At 37.1% G+C, this 27007-nt stretch overlaps 1 protein-coding gene across 3 annotated transcripts in view; it reads right to left on the bottom strand.

Moving 5' to 3' along the window:
- Nucleotides 1–27007, bottom strand: part of LOC123515233 (vascular endothelial growth factor receptor 1-like) — a 124845-nt gene that overhangs the window by 77355 nt on the left and 20483 nt on the right. For all 3 annotated transcript variants that reach the window (XR_006677838.1, XM_045273796.1, XM_045273797.1), the window contains 8 exons: nucleotides 19339–19441; nucleotides 16075–16205; nucleotides 13435–13573; nucleotides 6608–6744; nucleotides 6095–6260; nucleotides 5150–5313; nucleotides 4554–4707; nucleotides 3533–3705 (listed from right to left, as the gene is read on the bottom strand). Coding sequence is in view for 2 of the 3 variants with exons in the window: in XM_045273796.1 (XP_045129731.1) it covers nucleotides 3533–3705; nucleotides 4554–4707; nucleotides 5150–5313; nucleotides 6095–6260; nucleotides 6608–6744; nucleotides 13435–13573; nucleotides 16075–16205; nucleotides 19339–19441 (1167 nt within the window). In the remaining variant the exon portion in view is untranslated. The remainder of the gene's footprint in view (nucleotides 1–3532; nucleotides 3706–4553; nucleotides 4708–5149; nucleotides 5314–6094; nucleotides 6261–6607; nucleotides 6745–13434; nucleotides 13574–16074; nucleotides 16206–19338; nucleotides 19442–27007) is intronic.

Here is a 27007-nt window from a genome sequence, read left to right as displayed (position 1 = left end):
TCGCTCAACTTACCACCAAAACGCCCTGCAATGTGACCTAGTGTTCATAAGAAGACCAGGAAGTCTCTTACTCTCGAAGTGAAGCTGGATATTATTCACAGACACGAGAGGCGAGAAAACTATAGCATTGCTTGCCTACATCTTGACTCATAACATAACATATAACATAACATAAATAATAGGATAACAAAGGGCCACCAGGGCCCATCTAGGTTATCCTGTATCAGTCGCACAGCGACCTCGTCATCAGTACTTAAAGATACACTTACAAGTGTATCTACTGTCTCTACTATTTTCAAGTCAGCAGACTCTATTAAGAAGGCTGGTGAGATTGTATCTTCCTTGCAAGCTAAAAGAACCACCTGAACTCGTGACTCCACAATGGATAAAATGGAAAGCCTTGTGGAAATGTGGTACATAAGTTTTGTATGCGGTACCCTGATGAGCCCTTTGTTTACATTCCACAGGTTGCCGGTTAGTGTCTTTCCCGTTTCACTCTCCCTCCCTTCATAAATTTAAGATCATCAACATTATAAAGTTATGTACATACATACATTAGTGTACATTATAATGACTTAAATTAAACTGCCTAAATGTTTAACTTCATAATTTTTACTTTCATTAAACTTTTCACTGTACTATGATGCACTCTAGCTTTGTTTATTCTCAATGGAAGTTCAAATCAGGGGTTAAACTTGTTATAATCAGTTCGCTTAACAAAGTGTTTTTTAGGAACGTAACCCCTTCATTAGGCTGGGGTTGCCTGTATATATATATATATATATATATATATATATATATATATATATATATATATATATATATATATATATATATATATTGTTCCAGCCTAGCAGTGAAAAGTGGTTGAGCTGTTTGTTTACATTTCTCAGTGAGATGCACCAAGGCAGAACTTCCAAGTATCAAATGGCCAAGATGAGCTGCTCTGTCGTTTTTGAGGTTATTTATTGATAATTAAATAACCTTTCCGTCAGGAAGCCATTTTTAAATGTCTTTTAAATGAAGGGGCTGCCATGTTTGTTTACAGTTGACAAACACGACACAGGCGGAAGCGAGCTTTGTGTGACGAGCAGTGTCAACAAAAGTTGACAGTCTTCAGAAAGTTGACAGAAAAAGTTAACGGAAAAAGTGGTAGTGTGACACCACCTGCAACGCACAGGGTAGCGTCGGTTTACACTTTGCCTGGCAGGTTTGCGGCGAATTTGGCGTGGTGGCGTATTTAACTGGGTGGTGGCATGTGAGATATGAATGTGGAATTACTAATGAAATACAGTTACATACTTCATTAGTAATTCACTATCACTCAGTGCCACGGAGTCGAGGTTATCCTCATGGCATGAGTGTATATGAATACTAAGATATGATATCCATTATAGCAAGCAATAGAGGAGTGGAAACATAAATTTAATATCGTGGTGGAAGACAACACGCAAGCTAAAAGGGTCATAAGAAGAAGAAGAAGAAGCGGCTGAGTCGCTGTGAGTCTTCGCTTTGTCTGTGGTATTCCATGTAAGATTTTGCTTTGTGCATTACAAAACAATCCTTTCTTGGGGGCAAGGTTTGTAAAAAGCTAATAGAAATATATATAATTTTTTTTTTAACCCATGTGGTATGTTGGGGAGCAGCCCAGAACGCATCCTCCCTATTTCCATTATTTCCTATGGGAAAATTACGTTCTCTTAACGAATTTTTACTATATGAACAGCTTTGACAGCCCTATCCTGTTCATTAAGAGAAGTATTGCTGTATTTATTGATGTGCACAAAATAACCAATTTCTTAGCCTCATCCAAACTTTACCACACAAGAATTATGATATTGTGATGCACATAAAATCTTTCATAGAACAGCAAAAATAAATATCAAGATGAGAAAGCAAATTTCTTTGTGCTGCCAGCTCACCAATAGGTGAGATCAATGGCCAGCGGCCAGCAGCCACAATCACCACCATATTTGTGAACTTCCTGCTACTCTATTAACTGCTGCTATGAAATAAACATTCAACCATAAACCATGGCCACTTTCCTAACACCTCGTTGCAATGTTGCCATCAGACCTTTTCTTTCACTAATCTTTGTTATTACCGAAGCGTTACCAACAAGTCTTGTGGACTCCACCCCCCACCTTTCTTTTCAACCACATGTGCAGACATTTGAGTATCAGATATCTTTTAATGTACCAAGTTGAACTTTTGCATTTGGGTATTGAAAAGTTTGTCTTCAAAGATATTCAAGTATTCAGTCTTCACCGTGTGTGTGTCTATATATATATATATATATATATATATATATATATATATATATATATATATATATATATATATATATATATATATATATATATATATATATATATATATATATATATATATATATATATATATATATATATATATATATATATATATATATATATACAGAGAGAGAGAGAGAGAGAGAGAGAGAGAGAGAGAGAGAGAGAGAGAGAGAGAGAGAGAGAGAGAGAGAGAGAGAGAGAGAGAGAGAGAGAGAGAGAGAGAGAGAGAGAGAGAGAGAGAGAGAGAGAGAGAGAGAGAGAGAGAGAGAGAGAGAGAGAGAGAGAGAGAGAGAGAGAGAGAGAGAGAGAGAGAGAGAGAGAGAGAGAGAGAGAGAGAGAGAGAGAGAGGAAAAAAAAAGTGAGAGGAAAAAAAAAAAAGTGAGAGAAAGAGAGAGATAAATGTGTAGAACCTCAGTTCACATATATCCCTGTGCATGAACAAATCAGTTGACAAACAAAATTTTTTTACAAATTTTGTCTGTCTGGGTCTATGGATGAAAATTTGGTCTATGAACAGAGTTGGTGGCATTGATGCAAGATGGTGTCGCAGGAAGTGTCAGTTGTTCTTGTAGTTGTATTCTATTTTTTTTCTTTCTGCATTAAATTGGCTGTCATTATGCCTCCCAAGAAAATAAAATGTGTTAGTGATAGTGGTGGTAAGAAGGTGAAGCATATTACTCATACAATAGAAATAAAGAAAGTCATACCAGCAAAGCATCTTGAAAAGAATACTACTGTTCAATCCACACACAGAAAAATAGAAAATAAGAATCTTATTACAAATGTGGAACACTAGAATAAAGATTATTTCCAAGAAGCTTTGCTGGTAAGGCAAGTCTCATGAGTCACAAGATTCTGCGAGATGCTTATTTGTGCTGCCATATTTGTCATCACAGCTGATCACAATACAGAGACACCTCACCTCCAGGACAGCTAGTGATGCATAATAAACATTGTCAAGAAGATCAGTATATGCCGACTTGCTGTCAGTTAGACACTGTTACTGAAGCAATGACGATCCTTTGTTTATTCCAGGTGAGAGGCGCACAGAAGCACTTGATAGAGGATAAGTGCTGCAGGGACCGTAGGGTACATGCCAAGTTGCTCTCTCAAATTTTAGGTTCATGAACATTTTGGTTCATGAAATGGCTTCCGGAATTAATTAAGTTCGTAAACTGAGGTTCCATTGTACGGGCACAATTCATAAGTATCATTACCTCAATGGTGGTGGGGGATGAGCAGGAGGACAGTTTTGTACTGGAACAGTTTTGAAACAGCAAAGTAACGTCAACATCTGGGAAGCCTTGAGCCTGGCAGGTAACATTAAATTCCTGCCCTTCAGAAACATACTCAAGATCACCTACACCTGTCATCTTCATATGGGGAGGACCTGAAAAGCAAGATAATGATTTGATGACTACAGTTCCTAGAATTCTGATAATTACTTCATTACAAACTAAGAAGCAACAGAGTAGATGAAGGCTGTTGAACATGTTCATGTCAACCATCAACAACAAGACTATCAGACTAAACCAGATTGAAGTTTTGAATAAAGAAGGAAGTCCAACACTTTTGTAAACAAAATCATAAACAGCTCATCATGTAAACAGTACATAGCCATCCAAATACAAGTCTATGTGGGAAGAAAAACCAAGTGACCTAGAGACATCAGGTCTATTACTGAATAATGAGGGATGACAGATAATGATGTTGCTCTTACACTTAAAACAATTAATTCAGTCAAACCTGAATTCATAATAGAAAAAACAATTTGCATGAAAATGTGAAACTAGAGGAGAAATGATTTAAAGGAGTCTCCACCTTTAGAGGGTTCAATTACAATTGAAATATCAGATGAAATATCAGATATTTCATCTGATATTTCTTGTGTGTGTGTGGGTGCATGAACATATGGATATATTATCAATCTAGCATATCAACACATACGAGTACAGCATCTATGCAGATTTCTATGCATACATTTGGATTGTGAAAATATAATCATAATTATCCTGCAAGTTCCTCAATTCACTATATGAAAACTTACAACACAAGTATATACAACACTACATGACCAACCACTAAAGTAACCCGACTAAAATTATGGAATATTTTATACATAGCACTTGCACAAGTAATTTAAAACCAATCTGAGTTACAATCTACCTGCACCTGATTATACTTTCTTGTATTCATATCATCATCAGTCATGGAATGGTTGAAATGTAAAACACTTACTGCTGACTTCTAACCTCACAGTGGCTGAGGCAGATTTTTCAATTTCTTTATCAGTGACAGTTACTGTGATGGAATAATTTCCAAAATCTGAGCTAGATATGTTTTTTATATAGAGCCATGATAATCCTTGTGGTTCATCATAATCAATATCAATCTGTAAAAAGAAAATTTTTGATTACTATTGTGTCTAGTAGGATTCCTGAAATCTTTATATTCAATTTTCTAATCAATGCATCTTAATGACAATTTCATTACAGCGATATTAAACATTACAGTGAAACTTAATTAAATTAATCTTAGAATAAAATAAGATATAGCAAATAGAGAATTACATAAAGATGTGTTATGAAAGGTGATTTAGAATACATTAACAATAATACAGATATGTGGAGAAGGTTGGAAAGACTTTTGTCATGTACTGAAACACTGACTGTGATACAAGAGCAGTGTAATTAGTTTCTTCCAGAGTACAAACTGTATTCTGTGCTTTTTTTTCATGTTTTCTTTTGTTACAAATAAATAACTTGCACACTTTGACAAGCACAAAACATGTTTCTGAAACCAAAAAGCATCCACATAAACTTTTGATATCTTACCTTTTCTGTCTTATTCAACACTTGACCTCTCCAATTAGTGTATCTGATGTCAGGTAAAGTTGGGTAGGACTGTACAGTAGTCTTCCACTTAAATGCATCTTTCTGCCCTTCATGTGCTTTAATTGTATCAGCACTTATGATGTTAAGAAAAGAATCCATACTCTCTGGAAAGATGAATATGTTAGGAATCTATAGGTACATCTATCTATTTGTCTCCTTATTCATTATCTGATGCATATTCCTAGGATATGTCTCGAGAAAAGTCAAGACAGAAAGGTCTCATTTATTCATGTTCTTCCATCTAAATCCAATCAGTTTAAATCTCTCTTTTCTTCCTTTGCTTTCACATACTTCAATATTATCTCCTCATTTCACTAATAGTCATTGTCTTACACTAAAAAAATTTACTGTAATGATGTACATCAAGTATTTGTTACATGTGAGGGTTACATTCTGAAGACAGCTCACACAATGAGAATAAGACACATTGAACCGAACATTTTTTTTAAGACTAAATTCTTATTCTGGCATGGTTTCACAAATATAAAACACTAAAACAACAGAAAATTACATTAATATAGATGAATTACAAAATATGCTATGGAAAGATATTAATTTCTCTGTCTTCTTCCATATTTCCTCCTTCCTATGACTTTCAATTTAAGGTTTTGAGACATTTATCCTCTAATATTTGGTCATTCTATTTGCCACTGCTTTGGTAGTTGCAATTCAAGTCAGACCTTTTTATTGCTCAAATCTTTATTGTCCTTGGCCAGTGACCATCTTAAAAAAAGTGTTACCAGAGAGACAATTTTCTCTGATGATGAGGGATAGGTAAGGACATACCAGACACACACACATAGGTCCAAAACAGCAAATTTTTTGCTAATGTGAATACTCAATGCAACACCTCATCTACAAAAATCAATAACAAAAATATCTTACCTAAGACTGTAATATTAACAGAAGCAGAGCTTGGTAAAAAGCCTTTAGAGCTGATGCTGCAAGTGTAGCGACCAGTGTCACTTTCTGAGGCATTTAATACCTTCAGAATGTTGTTGTAGTATACAACATTGCCCTTTTTAGTAGTCGAACTGGTCCAATTATGTGTCTGAAATAAATGACTTATCAAGATTATTAAATACCTTATCATAGTTTTACCAAAGTGCAAATGATTATGTAGTGCTTTTGAATTACTGTACTGTATGCAAGCAAATTTTTATGCAGATCTTCAATCTTTCATACAAAATACTGATGAAAAATTCCAAATCATGAGAATTTCTTCCATGAATACCATCTGCCTACTAAACTTGCAGTAGGCACCAAATAAAACATGCTACAACTCAAGCTCAATCCATGTCAATCACTAATGTTCCAATGGTCCAGTCAGTTACACAGCCTTCTACTAATCAACTCAAAGCATGTTTTACACAATTTCATAAGAGCACTGGTACTTACAACTCTTGTATTTGGGTATGTCCATGTAAAATTCAGACTACGGTCAAGGACAGTGCATGTCAAGGAAAATTTTTGACCTTTGACAAAATGCTGGTTCTTTCCTTTATCAATACTTGGAAATGGCAGGCTCTGTTTTGCTGTCAAAGAAATTATTGAGTCAAAATAACAGCATAGACATTTTCTTAATTATCAGAATTATAAAATCAATCACTCAATTTGCAAAATAAATAAATAAATAAATAAATAAAATAAACCTGTGCAACACCTGATGATGGTTATTCTCTTCTAACTCAATTCTATTAACTTTGAAGATTTCACTATCTGAATGGATCATAAAACATAATTAAAAGCATGTAATGAACCCCATACTCACTCCTCTCCATGGTATGGGTATGGAATAAGGAGATGGACAAGGATTAAGGGAGGGATCATAGGGTAGGGAGGACTGTGATGTGGGTGTAGAGGCCAGGCCATGGTGTAGCTCATTGATGTGATTGGTGGTGACAGAGATGGTGGGAGGAGCAATAAAATCTTGAGGACAACATATGGAGTCTATAGCTACACCCAAGGCAGAATACAAGATCACTCAGAAACAACTAAAATAATGTGATTAGAAATTGTTACAAAACAAAGGTGAGTTCCTACCATGCATGACATTTATAATATATATATATATATATATATATATATATATATATATATATATATATATATATATATATATATATATATATTATAGAAATATATATACAGTAAGCCCCCGAATTTAGCAAAATTCAGCTTAGCAAAACCCTTATTTAGCGAGTGTCTGGAAAAAGGCCAAGCCCTCAAGTATAGCGATTTACTCTCATATTTAGTGAATGTACCGAGCTACACTGTCCCGCCTCCCGCTCGCTCTGAGCCAATTGTCCCGCCTTGCGCTCGCTCTGAGCCAATCGCATGTCTGTTTAGCCGTGACGTCAGCCCCACAGTGCCTCTAACATTCCCGCTCGACACTTGAGCTATTAATACAGCATGTGAACTCATTTTTTGTGCTCCCATCCTCGCTGTTTAGTGAGTTTCACTATCACCATGGCCTCCACTAGCCCCTCCTACTCGGGAACGTCGATAGACGTTCATCATGCAAGACTCAGGGTGCGTCAATCGACATTTGGGCATTTTAGGCTATATTTTGGCTATTTTCTTCCCATTTTCTTTGCTTGTGAGTTGGCAACACTCATCGGGAGTAAACATGTGCTATAGGTCAGTGTGTCACCAACTTCCACGATGGATGATGAGAGCGAAAGTGATTCCACGGTGTCCGATTCTGTCACCTCTTCCGCGCGCCTTACTTCTACAACTTGGGTCTCTCGTCATGTTGCGATGTTGCAGGGAGACAACTTTTGAATGAGAGTGGTATCGAAAGGGCATTGGAATTAACAGTTTCTACAATAATAGAAAGCGAAGATAGCGATGTTCTTGTCTCTGATACGGATATAGGAGGTTCAACCACCGAGGGGGAGGGCATTCTACCACTATCACCAGAGAGAGAGAGAGAGAGAGAGAGAGAGAGAGAGAGAGAGAGAGAGAGAGAGAGAGAGAGAGAGAGAGAGAGAGAGAGAGAGAGAGAGAGAGAGGATACAAGGGGCCCGTTTTCTATCACTGTAGCCAAGGCCGCTGGCGCCGATCAGACGCAAGGCCACGTACACCGATTATACCACCTTATTCAACGTGTGATATTTTGGTAACCATAGTATCTAGAGACTTTTGTTTTTTTGCATTGCAAAGAGAAAGAGTTGCTTGTTGGCAAAACACCATTTGTACTCACTCGTTTCTTGAATTTCCAATTGTAATCAGTATGTACCATTTGTACTCACTCGTTTCTTGAATTTCCAATTGTAATCAGTATGTAAATAGAGGCTATTTTGTGCGTTTCTCGCCAAACTTCCCGAGTTAGCGCGAGCGAAAAACCAAACGTCCCGGAGTTTTAGGGGGTAGTGGTTCGAGGAGTGCTGATTCTCGTGAAGGTGGCGATGTTGCAGCTGTAAATGGGGACTCAAAATGGGGACTTTGGGTGAGTTTTACCACTTTATCAAAAATCCACTTATCAAAAATAACCCCACATGCAGAAGAAGATGAAGGACGTTTTGGGGCCATCTTGGTGAATTTTAAGCAGATTGAAGAGATTCCGTCTGTACTCAGTGCTGGCAGACTGCAAATGAGGCATGAGAAAAGCGGAGCTCCCACCTATCGGCCAGCTGTGGAACTCTCTAGCGCGCAGTTTGAAATTGAGTCTGGTGCTCAGTTTGAAAATGCGGTCGGGCCCTCACAGCACCAACTTGTCTGAGTGTATGGACTTGTTGGCATAGTCAATGAAAATTCTTGAAGAAAATGACCCAAATATTGAAAGAATCACTGCCTTCATCAGAGGGGTCATGGAAAAAATTATGTGCTATGAGGTTTTTCTCAAAGAAAAACAGCAATCAATGACAAGCTTCTTCAGACTGCACACACCAATTCAATTAATAGAATCGAAGACAGACGATGACAATGGTGACACAGAGGAGGAAGTAGCAAAACAGAGGAAGAAGGTGGTAATGAAACAATTTTGTTTAAACATTTCCCTTTTTCATAGTCATTTTAATGTCTTTGTAAGTTTATTTATAAAAGCATTAATAAGCATAATAGAAATGTGTTTAATGCAAAATGTATAAGTACAGTGAAAGATTATTTTATTTTGAACACATCCTACAGTCGTTTCCTGGTCAAGACAACCCCTGACCATGACGGCCCTCCTTGACAGCCCCATGTTTACCATGACAACCCCACACCAAATGTTAGGTTGTTGTCATCTATTTCTTTCATTATGTTAACACGTTAACCGCGGATGGCAACTCAACATTCCTGAGATAGTGTTTCGTAGTATGGAGCATTAAAAACCATAACGTATTGGTACACCAGTGTACCCTGCGGATATAGTGCATATACGTATACAGGATGTAACACGACTTTCTGTAAATATTGAAAAAGGTGAGAGAACATGCATTTCTAAGTAGAAAATGTTATATACTAATATGCATTTTAAGGTTTTGTTTACCTGTAAGATGATTTTAAAATTTCTGAGAGACACGCGATAGTCCATTGTGTTTTTTATGAGGTGACAATGACTGTTGCTGGCTTGCTGCAGCAGCCGGAGGTGCCACTTGGCTAAATACCGAATGTTTTAATATTATGTTTTGCAATCTTACATTTAAGACAGATTGTATCAACTAGTATGCAATTCATTGATAAACATTACACGATAACATTATTGCAGTTATTAAAAGTAAGCACTCACACGCAGTACTACGTGGTACAGTACCTATCACTGGGTGAGGAAGGAGGGGCAGGGATCGGGGAGTGGGGAGCGACTGATTTATTAACCTTTAAATTGCTAATTCCTAATTGCTAAATGCTTTGGTGAGCTTGAAATATAAACATTCCCATGTCAGAGAAAATATATTTTGAATTGTATGCCATGAATGGCAAACATCTAAAATGCAATAATACCAAAGTTTTGAATCTGTAAATAAATAAATAGAGCAAGAAAAAGGCCAACAAAACTTCGTGGGCTTTGGAAAGCGCGGGGAACTATAGTCTGACCGGGCTTAATTTACGGCTATGGGGAGGGGAACTCTACAGTGCTGCCACGTTTCCAAAAAATGCGATGTGAAATGGAAGGTATTGGTGTACAAGGCATCGCAAATACCATCAATTCAGATGTATAAAATTTCGACTTGTGTATATAGATGGCTGAATCAACAGTAACCATCATATGCATAAAAAACTATATAGTACCATACAAACATGGCATACATATTCAACAGTGTTGCTGATATCAACTGTAGTAACTTATAATGGTACTTAGCGTATGTTTAGGGTGTGTAATAATATCAGCGTTACAGATATAAGATAATGAGCATGGAAAAAAGAAATAATCTATTATCCAAAGTAAAAAAAAAAAAAAATAGTAGAAGTCTTGTGAGTGGCGGCAATACTGATGAACCCAGCCTGGCCAGGCCGAATAGCCTCACCTTGTAGTACCAGATGTTGCTATAATTATAAGATAAAATGCTCACATTTACTGGCTTTTACAGTAATTTCAAGGGTGAGGCATAATCGCATTCATAATTCGTAAGCCAAGCTAATGTGTAGTTTCTATTTTTACAAAATAGTAGGTATATGCCAATACCTAAGTGAAAAAAGAAGAAGCATTTTTCACTTGTGAGCGGCAACTCTTCCACACCCAGCTGGTGGCCTTGACACATTGTAGTGGCGACGTGACTGACCTCGTGCTACTCACTTTTATATATATATATATATATATATATATATATATATATATATATATATATATATATATATATATATATATATATATATATATATATATATATATATATATATATATATATATATATATATATATATATATATATATATATATATATATATATATATATATATATATATATATATATATATATATATATATATATATATATATATATATATATATATATATATATATATATATATATATATATATATATATATATATATATATATATATATATATACACAATTATAAATGACTCTCTGCTTACCTTTGATTCTTTAGTAAGAGAGAGAGAGAGAGAGAGAGAGAGAGAGAGAGAGAGAGAGAGAGAGAGAGAGAGAGAGAGAGAGAGAGAGAGAGAGAGAGAGAGAGATTAACAGAACAGTAGTGAAAACGTGGCAACACTGTACAGAGACGCTCGCCCCCCCATGGCCGTAAATTAAGGCTGGTCAGACTATAGTGACACGTTGGGTGCACTGTATGGTCCGGGTTCGGAGCTGAGCGGTACCAAGCTGGGCCGTTTCTCACGCTCTCTCTCTCTCTCTGTGTGTGTGTGTGTGTGTATTTACCTAGTTGTTGTTTACAGGAGGAGGAGTTCAAACTCGTGCTGTCCCGTCTCTATATCTACTCTTATCTAACTTTTCCTTAAATCCGTGAATTGTTTTTGCTTCAACCACTTCTTTCTCCAGCCCATTCCAGATCCCCACAATTCTTTGTGGAAAACTGTATTTATTTATGTCCTTTGTACACACACTCATCTTCACCTTTCTCCCATGCTTCCTCCCATTACTCATATCCCTCACCACCAGATTATCACAGTCCAACTTCTCACTGCCAGACAGAATCCTATACATAGTGATAAGGTCTCCTCTCTCCCTTCTTTTTTCCAGTGTCGGCAGACTAAATTTTTCCAGTCTCTGCTCATAAGACAGATTCACAAAGTTTGGGGCAGCTTCGTCGCAGCCCTCTGCACACATTCCAGCTTCCTCTTATCCCTTGCCATTCTTAGAGACCAAAGTACCGCTGCATACTCCAACCTGGGTCTAATCATTGTAACAATCAACTTCTTGATCATCTCTTCATCCATGTAGCAGAATGCAGTTCTTATGTTCCTTACTAAATTGTACACTTCACCAGATTTCCTCTTTACATGAACCTCTGATGAGAGCTCCTCCATCACAGTTATTCCCAGATCTCTCTCTTCAGTCTTTATTTCCAATTCCTCATCCCCCATCTTATATCTGTACACTGGTCTCATACTGCTCTTACCAAAATTCATCACTCCACACTTCTTGATATTAAATTCCATTTGCCACTCTCTGCTCCACTCCCAGATCTTGTCTAAGTCCCTCTGCAATGCCTCACAGTCTTCTTTCTTAGTTATTTTCCTCATTGATTTGGCATCATCCGCAAACAAACTCATATAGCTATTCACTCCTTTCATCATATCATTTATGTAAACAGCAAACAGTAACGGTGCCAAAACGAAGGTTTCCTTTTACTACCATCTGCTCATTTCACGAACACCAAACTCACTTTAACAAAATTTTATGCAGGTAATTTTTTTCCAAGTTTAAAAGCCCTGCTGTATCACACAAGCCAGCAGGCTTTTGAATACACCAGCGCCTCTCGTGGACAAAATGCGCACAGCTCACTCCCCTAGTTCAAAACAATAACAGCGTCAGCAGCAGCTCATCTTCCCTCGCTCAACATGCCCCCAAAATGCCCTGCAATGTTGCTGAGCATTGCTAAGAAGACTAGGAAATCTCTTACTCTCGAAGTGAAGCTGGATATTATTCACAAAAATGAGGCGAGAAAATTTATAACATGGCTTGCCACCATGGCTTGACTCCATCTACTGTCTCTACTATTTTCAAGTCACCTGACTCTATTAATAAGGCTGGTGAGACCATATCTTCCTTGCATGCTAAAAGAACCACCTGAACTCATGACTCTGTAATGGATAAAATGGAAAGCATTGTGGAAATGTGGTACATAAGTTTTGTATGAGATATGTTTACATTCCACAGGTTGCCGGTTAGTGTCTTTCCCACTCCACTCTTCCTCCCTTCATAAAGTTAAGATCATCAACATTATAAAGTTACTTACATACATACATTAGTGTACATTATAATGACTTAAATTAAACTGCCTAAATGTTCAACTTTATCATTTTTACTTTCATTAAACCTTTCACTGTACTATGATGCACTCTCGCTTTGTTTACCCTCAATTTAAGTTCAAGTCAGGGGTTTAACTTGTTACAATTGGTTCGCTTAATGAAAATTCGCTTAACAAACGCTTTTTAGGAACGTAACCCGTTCTTTAAGCAGGGGTTGCCTGTACTTGAAAATAATGAATCTTTCATTGCTTTACATTAGCCAGTAGTACCTACAATTCATTTCTTGTAATTATGTTTTGTTAATAGAATAATATACATCACAACAATAAAGCAAGAAGATCCACTTACTGACATTGCTGATAGTAATTCTTACTCCCTGCATCTTTTCTCCACTCTCACATACGTATAATCCTTCATCTTCCATTGTAACATTTTCTATTGAAAATCCTTCTCTAGGGTCATACTTCACTCGGTCCTCTTTGGTAACCTAAAAGGAAGAGAGAACAATTTATCAAAACATTGGGTCTACTAGAAAGCGAGAAAAAGTCAACACTATGTGAGTGTATTTGCAAAGAGCATCACAATAGTATTTTGCTTTTAAACTTGGTATTATACTGATGCATAGCAGTGACTCATCACTCAACAAGTACCAATAAAAGTGTCATTTTTGATGCACTACTTCCTTGTTGAAAAATTAATGAACTACTTATTAAACACAGTCATCCCTCAATATTCAGATTCAGTCATTCACAAATTGATACAATATGGGAAATACATGTAACTTTAATTTTTCAGTGTGACTTATCACACACACACACAAACCTAAAGAAATTCTTTCAAGAGACAAATTGGATGAAATTCAAGATTGCTAAGGGAGCAAATGAAAAGTGGAAGGAATTTATAAAAATATACAAAGAAGGTGAGAAAAAATTTGTACCAATAAGACAACATAGAGAAGTTGGAAAGCAGGACTGGTTTAACGATAGATGTGAAAAGGCTAGAACAAGAAAAGAGGATGCATGGAAGAGGTGAAGGAAAAGACGGATTAAGCAGTGGGAAAGTTACAAAAGAGCAAGAAATGAATATGTGTTGATTAGAAGAGAAGAAAGAAAGAAACAAGAAAAGGATATAATTGATAAATGTAAAGACCAACCAAGGCTTTTTTACAGACATGTGAACAACAACATCAAAAATAGAGAAAGTATTGAAAGTTTAGAAGTAAATGGAGTATGCAGTGAGGATCCCAGGGAAATGGCAGAGGCTATGAATGGATGCTTTCGGAAGGTATTCACAAAGGAGACTGCTTTTGACAAACCACTGGTAATGGAACAGAAAGGGATTATGAAGGAGTTTCAAGTAACTGTGGAGGAGATCAAGAATATGATGGGGAGTTTAGAAGTGAGAAAAGCTGTGGGACCTGATGGGGTATCAGGATGGATTTTAAGAGAATGCAGGGAGCAACTGGCAGAAAAAGTTTGTGAAGTAATTGATGCCTCATTAAGGGAAGGTGTAGTGCCCCAAGACTGGAAAAGAGCTAACATTGTCCCAATTTATAAATCAGGTAACAAGAGAGACCCATTGAACTATAGACCAGTGTCACTTACAAGTGTGGTAGCTAAGATGTGTGAGAGGGTGGTGAAGAATAGATGGACAGACTTCTTGGAGAAAAATGACATACTTTGTGAGTGTCAATTTGGTTTTAGAAAAGGGCGTTCATGCACGACAAACCTGATATGTTACTATTCGAGGGTGATAGATGTAATACAGGAAAGAGATGGTTGGGCTGATGGAATATATCTGGATTTAAAAAAGGCCTTTGATAAGGTACCACACCGGAGACTGATCTGGAAACTTGAAATGGTAGGAGGAGTGCATGGCAGTTTACTAAAATGGATGGAAGACTTTTGGTAGGAAGAGAAATGAGAACAATAATTAAGGACAGACCATCAGAATGGGGCTTGGTGGAGAGTGGAGTTCCACAGGGATCAGTGTTGGCACCAGTAATGTTCGCGGTCTACATAAATGACATGGTGGATGGGGTGTCCAGTTATGTGAGCCTATTTGCAGACGATGCAAAATTGTTAAGAAAAGTGAGATGTGACAAAGATTGCGAACTACTCCAGGAAGACTTGGACAGAATATGGAAATGGAGCTGTACATGGCAAATGGAGTTCAACACGACAAAATGCAAGAAATTAGAGTTTGGCAAGAGTGAAAGAAGAATCAGGAGTATGTACAAGATAGGAAATGAAGACATAAAACCAGTCATGAAGAAAAAGACCTTGGGGTGACAATTACCAATGACCTATCGCCAGAGAGACATATAAACAAAATAATTGGAGAAGTATTGAACTTATTGAGGAACATAAGAGTGGCGTTCGTATATTTAGATGAAGAAATGATGAAGAAAATAATTACTGCAATGATAAGACCAAGGCTTGAATATGCAACAATACAGTGGGCTCCGAACTTAAAGAAACACATAAGGAAACTAGAGAAAGTACAGAGGGCTGCAACAAAAATGGTGCCTGACTTAAGAGATTTGACTTATGAAGACAGACTGAAAAGAATGCAACTTCCGACCCTGGAAAACAGAAGAGAAAGGGAGACCTGATAGCAATATACAGAGTGATGATTGGCATGGAAAAATGGATAGGGAAGATCTGTGTATGTGGAATGAAAGAATGTCGAGAGGGCATGGGAAAAAACTAAAATGGCCACTTATAGGAGAGATGTGAAAAATATAGCTTCCTCATAGAAGGGTGGAAGCATGGAATAGTTTAGACGTGGAAGTGGTCAACGCAAGGAATATTCATGATTTTAAGAAAAAGCTGGACATTAGTAGATATGGAGACGGGACAGTACGAGCATAGCTCTTTTCCCGTATGTTACAATTAGGTAAATACAATTAGGTAAATACACACACACACACACACACACACAAAAAAAAAAAAAAAAAAGTAGGATAATAACACTAATAATGCATACATCTCTGCCATTTATCTTCAGGGTGACATTGTAGTTACGATTAGTGACAGCACAATCAATGTGCAGAGTTTTTCCAACAGGATGAGGTAGTTCAGGGCTCAGGTGATGGTGTAAAAATGTCTGCTCTTGTCCTGTGGAATAAAATGTAAAATAAAAGCTTGAAATTACCCCCTCATGTAAAATGCTCAATTATCTGCATACACAAGAACAATGTCTCACAATATGGAAAAACAGATATTAATGAAAGTAAATGCAATCAACCCCATCATCATCTGACAAATACTGGTTAATAGTCTTCATCAGTTTCAAGGATGAAATTAGTATTACATACGAAATTCATACAACTACACTGATAGTAACAATTTTTATTGTAAATTACTGCTTTGTAAGATGGAGAGGAAAAAGCATTGGGTGATGGCAAAAAGAATAGAGGTTACATTATTACATGAATTTGCTTGTTTTGCCTAGTTTAACCAAAGCTAACTTAACCTATCCTACAGTGTCACTATCCACAGCCACTGTCATTACAATACATATTATAAATTTCTGATTGATATGTGATTCAAATTTCTCAAAATTAAAAGATCCATTGAATGATATAGTTAAGTAAGAATTAGTGATGGCAATGCCTACTAACCAGCAAGTAGTACCTTTGTTTTGAAAGGCATGATCTGTGTTTACTTGTGTAAGCCTTTCTTACCTATAAAGCCCAAGTGAAAATTAAATATTCAAAGTGGGAGACCAGGCACTGAAAACAAATTGTGCTCCTCCAACAATCATGTGCATTACATGGATACTTTATAACAAAGCTTGGCATAACATGAACATAACTATTTACATAGTTATAATAACAAGTCATGATTTGGACTTGTAAAACTGAGATGCCACATAGGAGTGGACATGAGTGGTTGATTCCTAAAGGACCAGAGGCAGCTGGAGTCACTTTACCAAGCCAGGACTGGAGGGGGTTATCACTAGAGGTGGGCAGGAATCGATAACTCAAGTATTCAAGGAATCGGTTCCTTTGGCAGTTGGAACTGTCAGACCTGGTTCCATGTGGAATCGTTAGAATGCAGCTAATAAATACCAGAGTCTTGGAACCACCAGCGCACTGCTTGACTGTTACCAGGTGCACTAGTGGTTCCATGGGCTGGTATTCATCAGCTCACGGACGAGCTTCGGAACCGTTTTCTCAGGAGAATTGCTAGAGCTTGGCTAGTGAACCGCTAGTGCATTGCTTGATGGTGACGAGGGCAGGGTGTAGTGTTGCGGGATTTATTTAGAACACTGGTTGGGATGATTAAAGAATACAGAGTACTGACTCCCAGTCCTGAGAGACTTATGATTGGTGATGGATAGTGAATGTGAATGATCAATTTTATCGCACAAGATTTCTTTTGATAATATATGATGTCTGTTCTATGTAATTCCACACTGGAACTGTTTTATTTTGCTTCAATGCCATATGTCATATTCATATTTCATATTCTAGTTTTACTAAATTTGAACATAATAATTTTTGTTTTCTAATACTGCAAATTTAGATATAATCTTGATATGTGCACCTTTAACTCATTGTTCTAAAAAATCATTGGCGCCAGGGAAAAATCTAAGTTACAATTCAAGAGAAGAGTTACAGTACAATAAGCAAATAAGTAATTATTTGTGTGTAGGTAGATTAGGTTTTTATTTAATCATGATAATGATGGCCACCTCTTACTTGGGGAGAGGCTTAGCTCTTATGACGCATCAATAAAGGAAAGCTTTGGGATTAATGCCTATCAACTGCACAAGGGTCATTAAGCAGACATGTCATCTTGTGGTCAAGCATTAGCTGGGTTGAAGAGAAACACCACCAATCCCATCAGGTAACTGCCGTGGGTCAGGATCAAACTTGCACCATCATGGCCTTGAGCTGACTTCTTTATCACGCAGCCACACAGCCTCCAACGTGTCAATGGGCGTACACCAGTAATATACCTTATGTTATGACGTCATAGGATTTTTACCTGAGTACAAAAAATTATTATGATTGGCAACACTAAATTGGTGCTTACTATTGAGCAATTTCTTTGAATAATGGATGAAAGACATGAAAGATTTTATCATATTCTACTTTGTTCATCTGTAGATACTGAGGTTTGCAAAAATTCCTAAATAATATTATTGATAACATACATATTCTAAGTAAGAACTATATAGTATGATTTGTAACTCATGCATATCTACCATCAGTATTCATGCAGAACTGTTAATGTAGATTAAAAAGCTGGAACTGGTTCCTGCCCAGCTCTAGTTATCACCACTTTGCAACTTTTAATTAAACTAAACTTAGCTACTTTTTTGTAGTTTATTTTACAGCTAAATGCTCAACACTCCTCCCCATAATTAGGTAAATAAAAATAAACAAATAAAAGAAAGAAGGAAATATAGAATAATAATATTTTACACACAAAAATGTTGTTTTACATATTGAATTGATAAAGTTTATAATCATAAACAAACAAATGTCTGTCCTTCAGATACCTTAAACATTTGCATTTCACTCTAGATTAATCTTAAATAGCTGGTGAAAATTTATTTAGATTTATGAGAAGTAAATAAAAATAAACACAAACAAATAAACAAACAAGAAACAATAAAAAAAAAGCTATAAAACTAGAAATAAAAAAGAAAAAAAAGAGGGTTAGTAATTTCTTTTTTCAAACTCTGATGCTGATGAATTCAATACCTTGCACACTCCTTCCTGCCCTCAGACCTCAACAATGCATATTATTGCTAACACTTGACCACTTGCTACACATCTTAATAGGAATGCAATAAGGCAGGAACCAAGTAAAACCATTCACTATGCATTAGGCACTAGCTACATCCAGTCATGTGGATTGAATGCATGGCCAAAAGTCACTCCCCTTCAACACAGCCTCTCTGTAACCGCTGCATGTAGAAACACCTGGATGGGATTGCTACAGAGAGGAACACTGAAGCTGACTAGTCTATATCATTCACTCTTCCATTACTGGGTAAATGATAAGGCTGAGAACTAGAAAGGTCACCTATATTATTGAAAAAATGCATATGAAGTATTGCATCCTTTATTCAAAATCAAATAATAACTGTAAAACTAAAGATTTTTCAATAAAAATTAAGCTTATAAATCCAAAATTTTAAAACACTGTGTCATTCCTTTGCATTCAAAAAATTTGAGAATCCAAATTTTTTAAATTTTCAATATCAAAAACTAAAAACTATTTAATCTCTTACCATTTACAAACAAATAGACAGAGGCCACACTTTCCTTGTCATTGGTGGAGTTTTTGTAGTGGCAATGGTAATATCCAGCATCATAGGGGAATACCCCTTCTATCTGTTTATAGAAGAAACAAAGTAATCATAACATCATAAAATATACTTATCTTTAATCAAAAGTTATTAAGAACGCAAAACTTTTGAGGCCATGCACTTGGAGATCTTAAGACAACGGTAAAACATTGCTATACTTAGCACAGCATAAAATGAACATTTAGGCACTGGCTCTGGGTTTACTGCCACCTCTCCTTAGATAACTTGCTTGCCTTCTTTCTCCAACCCTGCCCCACCTCTGTCTCTGCCTTTCCTTCTCTCCCTCTGTTTCTATATAAATTGATGTACAGTCAACTCCCAATTAATGTGAGGGTTATGTTCCTGGAGAAGTCGCGTTATTCAAACATAATTTTCCCATACAAAACAATGATAACAGGTGGATTACATTCCTGGCAACTGGGAAAGTCTGCCTTTTTTGGGGATTTTGTTACTTAAACCAGAGAGAGAGAGAGAGAGAGAGAGAGAGAGAGAGAGAGAGAGAGAGAGAGAGAGAGAGAGAGAGAGAGAGAGAGAGAGAGAGAGAGAGAGAGAGAGAGAGAGAGAGAGAGAGAGAGAGAAATCATACATCAGTAGGTCAAATCCTGCATGGAACACTGAAAACAAAGCAAGAGATGAGGAGGAGGCATTTGTCCATTGCTGATTAGCGTCAGCTGCTTCTTCTTGTGATCGCTTATGATTGTGTGTTGTTTTCACCACAATATTTGTGTTTCTGCTCCTCTATTGCCTGCTATAATGGATAACATATCTTTATATTCATATACAGTCATGCCATGAGGATCACCTTGACTCTGTGGCACTGAGTGATAATGTGCTACTATTGAAACACCACTTCCCTTGCCATGTACTATTCTCTTTGTAACTTCATCTGGCAGAGGAGGACTCAGTGGGGCATGCAATTCTCACTCGTACCCAGACTTTGCTTCACTTACTGACTACATGTGAGAATTACATCCCCCACTGAGTCCTCCTCTGCCAGATGAAGTTATATAGACAAAAGTTCATGACGAGGGAAGCGGTATTTCAATAGTATGTAGTTCATTATCACTCAGTGCCATGGAGTCAAGGCATGACTGTATTAAATACAAAGATATGTTATCCATATTTACATGTGTGAATCTGCCTCAAGTTGAAGGATATGGGTTGTGGGATTCATACAATATCTTTGGTAAGGCATTGAGAGAGGAGAGCAGAGAGAGACGTTAATACTAGCGGTATGCTGGTAACAATGAAACAACTAAAACATTTTACTTTCCTATATAGATGTATGTGTACAGTAATTATAAAATAATCATTATTACTTTAGGGAGCCCATTTACAGGCAAGCTTTTTTGGGTACTGTGTAAAGAGACAACGTGTTGGCTGGGGGAATGCCTGGTGACACCTGGTGGCTGCATCATGAAAATGAACCAGCTGCACAATTTAATTTTTTTGACTGTGTTATTCTAAACAATCTGTAATTTGAAAAAAATTACTAAATTCTTTACCTTGTGTTATTCCGGAATTGCATAATCTGAACCCACATAAATTGAGAAATGTCTATATGTATACACACACACACACACACACACACACACACACACACACACACACACACACACATACAAATGAATGATGATATAAGATATAAGTGCCCATTGGGAAAGAGTGACCATGTAATATTAGAAATGAATATAGAAGAGGGAAAAGAAGATAGAGACAAATCATACAAAGGAGACCAATTAAATTACAGAAAGGCTGATATTGAGAATCTCAAGAACTATTTCAAATATGCTAACTGGGAGGAGATGGAAAACTCTGAGAGGGTGCAAAAGAAATATAAATTATTTTTGGAAATATACAAAACAGGAGTCAGGGAATATGTCCCAAAATATAGACCTAAGGAAGAAGGAAAGAAAGATTGGTTTAATGCAAGGTGTGCCAGAGCAAAGGAGAAAAGAGATGGAGCATGGAAAAGGTGGAGGAGAAATAGAAATGCAGTAAATAAGGAAAACTTCAAGACAGCGAGAAATGAATATGTTAAAGAGGAGAGGAACTATGAAAAGGACATTGTTGAAAAATGCAAGGAGCAACCAAAGTTGTTCTACAGATTCATCAACTGAAAAATAAGACAAAAAGAAACAACAGAAAGGTTAAAAGGAGAGAATGGGATGGTGGAAGATCCCAAAAGTATGGCAGAACTGTTAAATAGTAAATTTCAAGAGGTCTTTACTAAGGAATCCAAATTTGAAAGGCCAGAGGGTAATAAAGAGACCGTCTATATGAAAGAGATTAAAGTAACCAAGCTTGAAATAAAAGAGTTAATGAAGGAACTGGATGAAGAAAAGGCAATGGGACTGGATGAAGTCTCAGGCAGAATACTGAAAGAATGTAGGGAAGAACTAGCAAGTCCTATATACAACATCATAAAATGCTCAATAGAAAATGGAACAGTACCAGTAGAATAGAAAAGAGCTGAGGTGGTTCCCATATATAAGAGCAGAAGGAAGAACCTTTAAATTACAGACCGATATCACTAACTAGTGCAGGGGTTCTCAACCTTTTTAATCTTATGTACCCCTCGAAGTCTTTCAGTATTGATCACATACCCTTTACCCACAATGCAGCGTCAGGAAGGGTAACAATAAATGCATGGTTTATTGACTTAGTTTATTAAATCTAAATTGTGTTATATATGTGGAGCAGACACAATTTTTAATTAATATTAGTATGTTTCTATGAGGTAGTGTCGATAGGAACTGGTACCTCACAGGGAGACACTATATGTGACTAACATGCAATGCATTTACTGAAAAGGAACTATATCAGACAATTTTCGATCATTATGACAGTGAACTAGTGTTGCTTGCAGCTAGTTGGAATTTGTAACTAGTAACAGTGATAAATAAGTCACTGTGTGTGTGAATAACATTTAAAATAATAAATCAGAACAAATACTATAGGTTTGCAAAGTTGTGTTGCAACTGTAATCCAAGAGAGCTTTCTCTCAAGTGATATAACTCCAAGAGTTTCCTTGTTAACGTTGTTAATGTGGCTTGGTTCTCGTGAAGGACACATCCAGCCTGGCACATGTAGGCCACATTGTATATTACAAACAAATTTGCTGCTATTCAAAACTGAAGCATTTTGAGAAACCTGCCACATACCCTGGGGGTACACATATCCCAGGTTGAGAACCCCTGAACTAGTGTAATATGTAAGATGTAATAAAGAAACAATGGATCGGGTTCCTTGAAGACAACAAATCATTATCAAATAGCCAATTTGGTTTTAGAAAGGGCGGTCGTGTGTAACAAATTTACAGAGTTTCTACTCTAGAAAAGTTGACAGAGTACAAGAGAGAGAGGAATGGGTTGATTGTATTTATTTGGATTTAAAAAGGCATTTGATAAAGTGCCACATGCAAAATTACTGTGGAAGTTAGAGGAGAAGGGTGGCTTAAAAGGAAGCACATTGAGATGGGTGTAAAATTATTTGAGGGGGAGAGAAATAAAGACGGTAGTCAAAGATACAAAGTCCAAGTGGAGAGCAGTAGAAAGCGGAGTGCCACAGGGTTCAGTATTAGCACCAATACTTTTTCTCATATATATAAACGACATGCCAGAAGGAATGAACAGCTACATAAACCTGTTTGCGGACAATGCGAAACTGTACAGAGATATAAAGCAAAAAGAGGATTGTGAAATACTGCAGGAAGACCTAAGTAAGATCTGGGAATGGAGTAAAAAGTGGGAGATGGAATTCAATGTGGACAAAAGCCATGTCATGGAAATGGGAAAGAGTGAAAGACGACCAGTGGGGATCTATAAGATGGGAGATGGAGTACAACTAGAGAAAGTAAAAAAGGAAAAGGATTTGGGAGTGACGATGGAAGAAAATAATCAACCGGTAAGCCATATTGATAGAATTTTCAGAGAGACATATAATTTGCTAAGGAATATTGGAATAGCATTTCATTACATGGACAAAGAAATGAAGAAACTGATAAGTACTATCATAAGACCCAGATTGTAATATGCAGGAGTAGTGTGGGCTCCCCATAAAAAAAAAACACATAAGGAAGCTGGAGAGACTACAAAAACTGGCTACAAGAATGGTTCCAGAATTTGAAGAGATGACATATGAGGAGAGACTAAAGGCTATGGATCTACCAACCCTGGAACAGAGAAGGGAGAGAGGGGATCTGATACAAGTTTATAAATTGATCAACAAAATGGACCAAGTGGATAATGAGAATCTGATCCTGAGAAAAGAATATGATATTAGAAGCACAAGATTGCATAGTAAAATGCTGAGGAAGGGAATATGTCTAAGAGATATTAAAAAATATAGCTTCCTGCAAAGATGCGTTGAGACTTGGAACACTCTGAGTGAAGAAGTGGTGTCAGCACAGAGTGTGAATAGTTTTAAAGAAAAATTGGATGAGTGCAGATGGAGACAGGGCCACATGGGCATAAAGCCTAGGCTCTGTAAAACTACGACTAGGTAAATACACACATACACACACACACACACACACACACACACACACACACACACACACATCATCTCTAATTCTACAGTTACCATTGCCTAAGAGTAACCAAGGTGGGAAAGGAGCTTGTAATGTTTGTCCCGTCTCCATATAGTCATGTTAACTGTTGATTAGCAAAATAATGTCCAGGGAAGGTGAATATAAACTGTAGCCTGCGTTTGAGCCATCAGCTGGTTTGTTTACATCTGCGCAACATGGCGGCCGTGAACTCGAAAGATGAATCAGACTTCACAGGATTTCAAGGAATAATGGAGAAGAGCATTTATGTGAAGAAAATTCTGGAGTTGGAAGGTAAAATTGAAAACTGTTTGAAAAGTATGGGGCCTGGAAACGAGTTATGACAATGTAATGAAAGAGTGCTGATATGAAGAAGAAAATGAAATACTGAAAGAGGAAGTTAAGTTAATTAAAGTGAATTGCGAAAATGTGGAGAATCTCTAGGAAAAGTGATGGAGAAGCAGGCTGAATGGAAAAAAGTCAGGAAGTGGAAAGAAAGGAGGTAAATTACAAAGTTGCAAGTCTGGAAAAGGAAATCAAAGAGTCTGGGGAGAAAACTTTGGGCCTTGCTGAAATTATAGATCAACAGATCATAGAAGAGAAGATTGCTGAGAAAGTGGTGAAGGTTATTAAGTCAAATGAGACATTGGTGAGGGAAACTGTAGACAAAAAGAGATGTGTGGTGATATTTGGTGTGGAGGAGGATAAGACACCGAGTAAAATGGAGAGAGAAAAACATAAAAAGGTGATAAATAATATCATTAATGTGGTGCAGGAGGAGGAAAAGACCTAGTACAAGAAATAGAGGACTTCCATAGAATTGGAAAGTTCACAGGAGAAGGTATGAGGCCAATAAGAATCAAACTTAAGTCACAAAAGGATGTAGATGAATTGGTGGAGAAGTCATGGAGGCTAGCCCAGCAGGAAACAACAAGGAAGATTTGGTTGAGAAGAGATCTCGGTGAAAAGGAAAGAGAAATGTTAAATGAGTTGAGAAAGGAGGCTTTGAAAAAAATGAAGAGAGGACAGAAGAGGAGAAGAAAGAGTTTTTCTGGAGAATCTTGGATATGAGACTGAGGAAGTGGTTCATAACCCAGAAAAGTACAGCAAGAAAGGACTAAAGAAACTTACGTATGAGCGGAATGTAATGTATTCCAACATAAATGGAGTGATATCGGGATTTTAGAACTCAACGATTACTTGAGGGACAAGAACCCAGATATTGTGGGTCTTACTGAAACAAAACTGAGAGAGGGAGAAGACCTGATGATGGTTGGAGAAGGAAATATAATGTTTGGAAAAGAAATAGAGTAGGTAAGATGGGAGGAGGAGTGATGTTGCTGGTTAAAAAGATATAAAGGTGGATCAAGTGAAAGAAGGTATGGGAAAGGCAGAAGTGCTAAAGATCAGAGCAGAAACTAATGAAGGAAAAAGAGGCACTACATAGTGGTGTACGTACCACCTAAGACAAATGCATGGTCAGTACAGGAATATGAAGAAATGATAAGTGATACAGGAACATGTCTGGAAGAAATGTTGGGTGGCTGTGAACGAACTATAATGATGGGAGATTTTAATTGTAAAGAGGTGTGTTGGGAGGACTGGTCAATGGAAGGATCAGAGACAACATGGGAAATACACTATTGACACTGGCAATGGAAAATGTGTTAACTCAGTGGGTCAAAGAAGATACTAGGTTTGGAGGAGAGGGAGCATCGTCAAGACTGGACTTGGTCTTTAGTACAGAGCCAATGGTCATTGAGGAGATGAGGGTGGAGTGCCCTTTAGCAAAGAGTGATCATGCAGTTTTGGAGTTCAAGGTGATAGATGAAGAGAAATCTAGAAGAAATGAAGAATATAAAGTGGGAAGATGGAATTATGCCAAGACAGATTTTGGAAACCTAAAGAAATTCTTTCAAGAGACAAATTGGATGAAATTCAAGAGTGCTAAGGAGCAAATGAAAAGTGGAAGGAATTTATAAAAATATACAAAGAAGGTGAGAAAAATTTGTACCAATAAGACAACATAGAGAAGTTGGAAAGCAGGACTGGTTTAACGATAGATGTGAAAAGGCTAGAACAAGAAAAGAGGATGCATGGAAGAGGTGGAGAAGGAAAAGACGGATTAAGCAGTGGGAAAGTTACAAAAGAGCAAGAAATGAATATGTGTTGATTAGAAGAGAAGAAAGAAAGAAACAAGAAAAGGATATAATTGATAAATGTAAAGACCAACCAAGGCTTTTTACAGACATGTGAACAACAACATCAAAAATAGAGAAAGTATTGAAAGTTTAGAAGTAAATGGAGTATGCAGTGAAGATCCCAGGAAATGGCAGAGGCTATGAATGGATGCTTTCGGAAGGTATTCACAAAGGAGACTGCTTTTGACAAACCACTGGTAATGGAACAGAAAGGGATTATGAAGGAGTTTCAAGTAACTGTGGAGGAGATCAAGAATATGATGGGGAGTTTAGAAGTGAGAAAAGCTGTGGGACCTGATGGGGTATCAGGATGGATTTTAAGAGAATGCAGGAGCAACTGGCAGAAAAAGTTTGTGAAGTAATTGATGCCTCATTAAGGGAAGGTGTAGTGCCCCAAGACTGGAAAAGAGCTAACATTGTCCCAATCTATAAATCAGGTAACAAGAGAGACCCATTGAACTATAGACCAGTGTCACTTACAAGTGTGGTAGCTAAGATGTGTGAGAGGGTGGTGAAGAATAGATGGACAGACTTCTTGGAGAAAAATGACATACTTTGTGAGTGTCAATTTGGTTTTAGAAAAGGGCGTTCATGCACGACAAACCTGATATGTTACTATTCGAGGGTGATAGATGTAATACAGGAAAGAGATGGTTGGGCTGATGGAATATATCTGGATTTAAAAAAGGCCTTTGATAAGGTACCACACCGGAGACTGATCTGGAAACTTGAAATGGTAGGAGGAGTGCATGGCAGTTTACTAAAATGGATGGAAGACTTTTGGTAGGAAGAGAAATGAGAACAATAATTAAGGACAGACCATCAGAATGGGGCTTGGTGG

The sequence above is a fragment of the Portunus trituberculatus genome, chromosome 38 (assembly GCF_017591435.1).
Source record: "Portunus trituberculatus isolate SZX2019 chromosome 38, ASM1759143v1, whole genome shotgun sequence".
Taxonomy (NCBI): Eukaryota; Metazoa; Arthropoda; class Malacostraca; order Decapoda; family Portunidae; genus Portunus; species Portunus trituberculatus.
Note: the sequence above shows the minus strand (reverse complement) of the source record. Positions and strands in the feature narration are given on the sequence as shown.